General features: G+C 41.7%; 1 protein-coding gene across 1 annotated transcript; it reads left to right on the plus strand.

Annotated features, from left to right (window-relative positions):
- Window positions 1–1,215: 1,215 nt before the first annotated feature.
- Window positions 1,216–6,974, plus strand: LOC118405167 (zinc finger protein 208-like). The gene is made up of 2 exons (XM_035804587.1): window positions 1,216–1,535; window positions 2,580–6,974. The coding sequence occupies exon 2, from the start codon at window positions 2,834–2,836 to the stop codon at window positions 6,170–6,172; it is 3,339 nt and encodes a 1,112-aa protein (XP_035660480.1). The 5' UTR covers window positions 1,216–1,535; window positions 2,580–2,833; the 3' UTR covers window positions 6,173–6,974.
- The last annotated feature ends 832 nt before the right edge of the window (window positions 6,975–7,806 follow it).

Here is a 7,806-nt window from a genome sequence, read left to right on the forward strand (position 1 = left end):
GTAAGGTAGTATGAGATCGTGTCGATCTATGATTGGTCGTTGCTCTAGTTTGAATATCAAACATACAGATCTGATTGGTCAGTGCCGAAGATGACGTAAGCGTGTTCTAAGGTGATACATCTCTGTCCTCCCTGGTAGTTGTGTACGAACCTACTTATCTGGGTAGAAGAGTATGAGATCGTGTCGATATATGATTGGTCGTTGCTCTAGTTTGAGTAACAAACATACAAATCTGATCGGTCATTGCCGAAGATGACATAAGCGTGTTCTAAGGTGATACATCTCTGTCCTCCCTAGTAGTTGGTGACGAATCTACTTTTCTATGTAAGACCAAGGACGTTATATGAGATAATATTACGCCCTTGGTAAGACAGTATGAGATCGTGTCGATCTGCGATTGGTCATTTCTAGTTTAAATATCAAACATACAGCTCTGATTGGTCAGTGCTGAAGATCACTAGAAGATCACGAAAGAGAGTTCTAAAGTTATCGCATGCGCCATCAAGACTAATTATACGTTATGCTCTTCTGGTACGCAAAATAGCAGTTAGTCACTGGATATGATTTTGGACAGGTGGCGTCCACTGTACTCTGACACTGAGCAAATCTGTTAAAAAGCATGTTTTATACATTAGCTGTGAATAGTTATGAAAATGAGATGAAGACAATTTTAGATAGTTCTATAGGAAAGCAAAGTAGTACAAGTCCAAACAAGTCTGATTCAAATGAGCCAGTTAGCTCCTATTGTCTAATGTTGTCTCGCTCGGAAGGGTAAGGGTGGGATTCTACCTTGAATTTCCCTTATTATAGGATTACCTGTAACTCATCTTTCGAACCAGTCGGAGTTCAAGGTCTAGAATAAAAGGTACTGCATGCTACCTGAAACGTCTGACAGCCTTCCAAAATCATAAAAAGTTGCTTGTTACCTGGATATCTTATATTATAATTATTCTTAAACTTTCGTCGACGTGATCCACTTATTGGATTTCGCAGCAACAAGGCCAACTTTAGAGGTGTGTATAAAATAACCCAACATATTGATGGCAAACCAAGTTTAATATTGCAAAATAACGAGACGCCTTCATTGTTTTATTTTGATGTTTTGATGTCTTGATGGAATAGTCCTACAGATGGCAAAACTGTGTATGTTTAATACAATTATCATGTAATTTCCATACATATTAAAAGCACAAATGACCATATGATATCACACTGACAATCCAGGAGCACTCCAGAGCTACGTGATACTTGAGAATGTCCCCTTTCCCTTTGTTAAAATCACCAAAGCATCATAGCATGAGGAAAACTTGTAGATAGCGGTTGTTTTTCCGCACTTGTAACTAGGAGTCATTTTCATCGGTATCGATATTATCCTGAGTATAAGGCATACGAGTCCATCTTTGACCTCTCCTTTGTTTGACCTATGACCCTTCTATTCGACACCGGTACACCGCCAAATTTGTTCTCGTAACGTCTGGGCCTTTTGAAGACAAAAATCTACGCAAGAAACCGGTCAGAGCGAAAAAAGACTAGAGGTATGTTGAGGTCAGAAGTTTTGGATCATTTATTTTGGTAACAGACTGGAAAATATTGTGTTTGACGCATAATTGTGGAGTGTAAAATTTTGGGATATGTGAAGGGGGAGGGGGGCGAAACCAAACGTACGCGAGGCCTACACTAGCTACAAGAGCTGTGTAACGATTGCCTAAATAAATTCTAGATACAGGTCCAGACCTGAACATGTAACCTTAGCTTTATCAACTATCTGTAAGTTATAAATGTAGCCAACTTACTTTTATAGTTATGAATTCTCATTTTGTATGAGTATATTGTACATTTTCGTAATAATTTCTACAAAATCTTTTTGGAATTTACTTAGCTTAAGTCTTAAAAAATATTGTTCACTAGTGATTTAATTTGTTCAGGTACAAGTACACCAGTTGTTCAGGTCTGGACCTGGACCTATATAATTTTGGAGGTAGAGGTACGGTACATCATCATCATCATCATCGGTCGACGTGATCAAATGTAGACATGTTCGCACATGTCTACACACGACAGGGTTATACGGTACAGGTATTAGGGGTATTTAGATACACAGCCCTGCGCACTACCAGCATATCATATATCATGCAAAAGTAACCATTTTAGTATGGACTAGTATGCATGTGTTCTGAAATCATTTGGGTTGACGCATCATAATGCAATGTGAGAAAATTTAAATCAGTACCAAGCTTGATAGAAGAATTTTATTGCACTACAATTGTAACAGGTACTGTACATGTTGCACCTGTACGACTAAGTGCGGCAGCTGACGAGAGGGTGGAGAAGGAAGTTCACACCCCTCCTTCACCTTAAAAAGACACGTGCAGGCCAGGCAGACAGGGTCACCTAACCCACTGTCTGCCTACCATTGTCTTCCGAGACAGACGGATGCCAACAGATGTACAATGTACATGTATATGTATGAAAGTTGAACTAATGTAGTGTTGTTAGAATCTAAGAACTAATTTAATCTAATCTAATTAAGTTATCATAAACAACAGACACTAAGACCTCTCAAACCCTTTTTTTACTAGGCTTGGCACAGCAAAGACGGATTTCAAGCCTGCCTATTCAAAAAGCTGCTGTGATGGGATGAAGTGCCCAGCTAGCTCTTCAACTGAGGTATTGCATAAGGGTCTCCTACCAAAGTTTTCTCGGGCTGCCTAGGAAGGTATCCCACTGGAGTTACCCAAAATTGCCCAGGAAAGTATACCACCAGGATTTCTGAGAGTGAGAAAGACAGTGTTACTTTTTATACAAGCCTGCGGACCTAGATTTCAAGGTAAATATGTTTCAGATACTAGTACTCAATACGAACACGGAACCTCAAACTCTGGGAAAACTCCACACCTGCTGGTATTGTGAGTTCAGCACCTACAGCAGCTCGGAACTTTCTGAGCACGAGAAAACCCACCCAAAAGACAAACCCTTCAAGTGCAACCACTGCGACTTTTCTGCAAAATATAGGTCCACTTTGCGCCAGCATCTTCTCAGGCACACTGGTGAGAAACCCTTTATGTGTAAAGACTGTGGGTTCAGGACAGCTCAAAAGAGTCGCCTATCTGAGCACATGAGAACCCACACGGGTGAAAAACCTTACAAGTGTGACCAGTGTGACTATTCTGCTGCCCTGAAATCTACTTTGGCCAAACATCGAACAAAGCACAATACCAAGAAGCCCTTTCTGTGTGATGAGTGTGGATTCAGGACAACTCATAAGGCTTTCTTAAAAGGCCATATGAGAAGTCATACAGCAGAGAGGCGCTTCAAGTGTGACCAGTGTGACTACGCTGCAGTGAAGCAGTCAAATCTGACTCGCCATCTCGAAAAACATGCGACTGAGAAGTCCTACGTATGCGGGGAATGTGGGTTCAGTACAGCTCGCAAGGACAGCCTTATCAAACACTTGCCTGTCCACGCAGGACCAAGACCATACAAGTGTGACCAGTGTGAGTACGCGGCAACACGGAAACGCCATGTGAAGATCCATCTAGCAAGATATCATACAAGTGAGGAACTCCACTTAGAGGCAGATGATAAGTGTCCCGATGCTGATGATGAAAGCTCCTGTGATGAGTCCCCCACGGAAGTTTTCCAGAACTGGTCAGTAGGGTCTCCCTCAGTAGTTTTCCACGATAGCGAAGCTGGACCTACAAATGAAGTTCCGAAAAACTGCCAAAGTGGGTCTCCCAATGAAGTTCTTCCTAACTGCCCTACTGGATCTGCAAATGAAGTTTCCCAGAACTGTCAAAATGGGTCTCCCTCTGAAGTTTTTCAACAGTGCCTAGAAGGGTCTCCTACTGGAGTTGTACAGAACAGCACCAAAAGTTATACCACTGATGTTTCTGAGAGTCAGGAAGGCGGTGCTAGACAGCAGACAGCTGCACAAAGTTCCAATCAGTCCAGCACAACTAATAGCTCCGCACTTTCTAAACAAATTGAGGCACAGACAGTAGACAAGCCCTTCAAGTGTGACCACTGCAACTTTTCTGCGAGATATAGGTCCACTTTGAGACAACATCTTGTCAGGCACACTGGAGAGAAACCCTTCATGTGTAAAGACTGTGGGTTCAGGACAGCTAATAAGTATCAGTTAACTAGGCATATAAGAATCCACACAGGTGAAAAACCTTACAAGTGTGACCAGTGTGACTACTCTGCTGCAGAGAAATCTACTTTGACTAAACATCAAACAAAACACAATACCGAGAAGCCCTTTCTGTGTAATGAATGTGCATACAGAACAACTCACAAAGCTTACCTAAGAGATCATATGAAAAGCCATTCAGCTGAGAAGCCCTTCAAGTGTGACCAGTGTGACTTTGCAGCAGTGCGGAAGTCCAATCTGACACGACACCTTGCAAAACATGCGACTGAGAAACCCTTTGTTTGTGAGGACTGCGGTTTCAGAACGGCCCTCCATCATGTCCTAACCAAACATTTGTTGTGCCATGCAGAAAAGCAGTATAAGTGTGACCAGTGTGACTTCTCCACAGCACGTGAGTCTTCACTGAAGCTCCATCGCGCTAAACATACCGGTGAGAAACCCTACAGGTGTGGGGAGTGCGGGTTCAGAACAGCCATAAAGAGCAGCCTAACACAACACTTGCTGCTCCATACAGGACAAAAACCCTACAAGTGTAAACACTGTGACTTTTCCACAACACAGAAAGCCCATCTGAAGGCTCACCTCGCAAAACACCCCGGCGAGAAAGCATTCATCTGTGAGGTATGTGGATACCGGACTGGTTTGAAGGATCAATTTTCTAGTCATATGCTGATCCACACAGGTGAAAAACCACACAAGTGTGACCAGTGTGAGTTTTCTGCAAGAAAGAAGTCCACTTTGCGTCTACATCGTGTGAAATACCATGGTGCCAGAGGTTACACGTGTAGCGAGTGTGGATACAGGGCAGCTAGAAAAGCTGTCTTCATCCGGCATATGAAGGTCCATACAGGGGAGAAACCGTACAATTGTGACCAGTGTGACTTTTCTACTGCACACCGACCCACTCTGAAGCGACATCAAGCAAAACACACTGGTGAGAAACCCTTTGCTTGTGTGGAATGTGGATTCAGGACAACTTGTAACAGTAGCTTATTGGCTCACATGAAAACCCATTCAAGTGAAAAACCTTACAAGTGCGACCAATGTGACCATTCTACAGCACATAAATACGCTTTGAACCGACATTTGCTCACTCACACTGGTCAGAAACGGTACATGTGTGACCAGTGTGACTTCAGGACTGCCAAAAGGTATAACTTACTACGACACGTAACAATGCACACAGGGAAAAAGATTTACAAATGTAGCAAGTGCGACTTTTCTGCCGAGCAGAAATCTAGCGTGGACGAACATTATGTGATACACACTACTGGTGGGAAACCTTTCATGTGTGGCCAATGTGAATATAGGACAGCTCGAAAGTCTGACTTAACCGAACATCTGAAAGTTCACGGAGGTGTGAGACCCTACAAACATACCCATGGCGAATTTTACACAATCGAGGAGTCGACTTTGGACTATGACTTAGCTCTAAACACCGGTGAGAAACCCTACATGTGTGAGATGTGTGGGTACAAGACTGCTGGAATGACTGAGTTATCCCACCACATGAGAACCCACACAGGGGAAAATCCTTGCCAGTGTGACCAGTGCTACTCTTCTGCAACAGAGAAGTCGAGTTTGAATCACCATCATACAAAACACACTGGAGAGAATGGGTTAAGAACAGCTAAAAACTCTCAAGGATCAAATCATTTGAGAACGCACACAAGTGAAAAACCCTACAAGTGCAACCAGTGCGACTATTCTGCTCCACAAAAATCGAGCTTGGACAAACATCTAGCAAAACATGCCGAAGAGAATCTCCTTGTTTGTGTGGAGTGTGGGTACAGGACGTCTAACAAGACTAGCTTAGCCAATCACTTGAAAACCCACTCAGGGGAGAAACCTTACAAGTGTGACCAGTGTGACTATTCTGCAGCACAAAAAGGCACTTTGACGCGACATCTACAAACTCACACTGGTCAGAAACGGTACATGTGTGATCGTTGTGACTTTAGGACTAACGCTAAGTTTAATCTATCCCGACACATGAAAACGCACACTGGAAAATTGTGACTTCTGCAAACATTTCAAAGATCATCTTGGAGACAAGCCCTACCACAAGTGTGACCATTCTGCAACATAGCAACCAGATTTGAACTATCATATTGCCACACACTCAAACCTTAATTATGTGGGGAATGATCCAATGTCTCATCCGATGTCCGGGCATTTTTTGACAAATACTGGTGAAAACCTTCCAGATGTGATTCATGTGACTATTTTGGCTATATGTGAGAGAACACTGGTGAGAAACTCCATATCTGCAAGTGTGGGGAGTGCAGCTACAGAGCAGTCCAAAAGTCAGCTATCTCAGGAAAACATGTTTAGGAGAAACTAACTAGTGTACAATGATGATAACAAATATGTTGTAGTTGCATACACAACTGCATGTCTACTGACAAGGTTGTTGGTACTTTTTTGTGTAGTAGTACATTCCAGTTATAGTAAGATGAGTGCAAACAAATAATATGTACTTCTTGTGTGCTATTTCAATCACTGATGTTATTGCACTCTAGTATTACTGTAGATAACATTATATGCCATTGGTGTAACTGTCAATGTTGAACATTTACATGTAGTTGACTTGACTTAGTGGAGTATGCTAATATTTATAATTTATAAATCTACTTGTATTCCTGCATGATAGATCTTATACTTCTTTCAGACTCTATATATTGTTTCAAGGTGATTCTGTACTGTGTAGTAAAATATTGATTTGTTCAATGTTTTCTAGAACTAACTTAGCTGGCAGAATAGTAACTACTGGTACTAGTTTTGTATGCATGCATTTTGCACATTGTTTTGATTTGTATTGTATATGGAAATCCATCAACTGTGAAAAAAAACCAGGTCCAGTATAATTGGGAATTGTAAAACTGGGGAGAAACCCTACCACAGTTGGGATTTTTTGGTCGTCTTATTTCCCCCAAGCTGTTCCAGATATTGTATTGTTTCAGTGTTCTGGAATGTTAGCCCTTGTGTCATCCTGGTTAGTTTACCAGGGCTCCCATACTCTTACAGTACTAGTATGGGACTAATGGGAGCCCCAGTAAACTAATAGGAATAATAGTATTGAATAAAACCTTCAAAGTTCAATTAACCATGTTTCAAGCTTTTATGCTTTTTTCTTCTATACTAGTAAATACTTTATCAGGTTCCTAAAATGACTGAAGATTTCGGACACATCTTTTTATATCGGTACGCCCTTCCCAAACTCAGTTAATTTAGCTTCAGTTCTAGACTATCCTGTATTCTCATTTCATGACTTCGTCGGGCACCTGCAGCTTGAATTATAGTCTTTTTACTCAGGGTCTTGTTTCAAGTCCAGCCTGCAGCTGTCCATACGGAATGATTACACATAACCTATTGCACTGCCCGACCTTAACTTACCAGTGCTCAGTCCTCTTCGGCAAGCTTTCTGGGATACTTGTAGCCTGAGTACCATCCTCAGTAGTGACCGCTGGCTCAGTACTTTCGCTTGCTAACCGTGGTTAACATTTAGCTAATTTTAACACTTTCTAATAATGCGAAACAAATGTTAATTTTATGTGGTAGTCCTCTGTTCCTTTAATAGTAGTACAGACAGACAAACACACATTCTTGCCTAGCAACACATAATCTATTCCTCAGCTCAAAAAATCATTGTG

This window comes from Branchiostoma floridae, chromosome 17 (genome assembly GCF_000003815.2).
Source record: "Branchiostoma floridae strain S238N-H82 chromosome 17, Bfl_VNyyK, whole genome shotgun sequence".
Taxonomy (NCBI): domain Eukaryota; kingdom Metazoa; phylum Chordata; class Leptocardii; order Amphioxiformes; family Branchiostomatidae; genus Branchiostoma; species Branchiostoma floridae.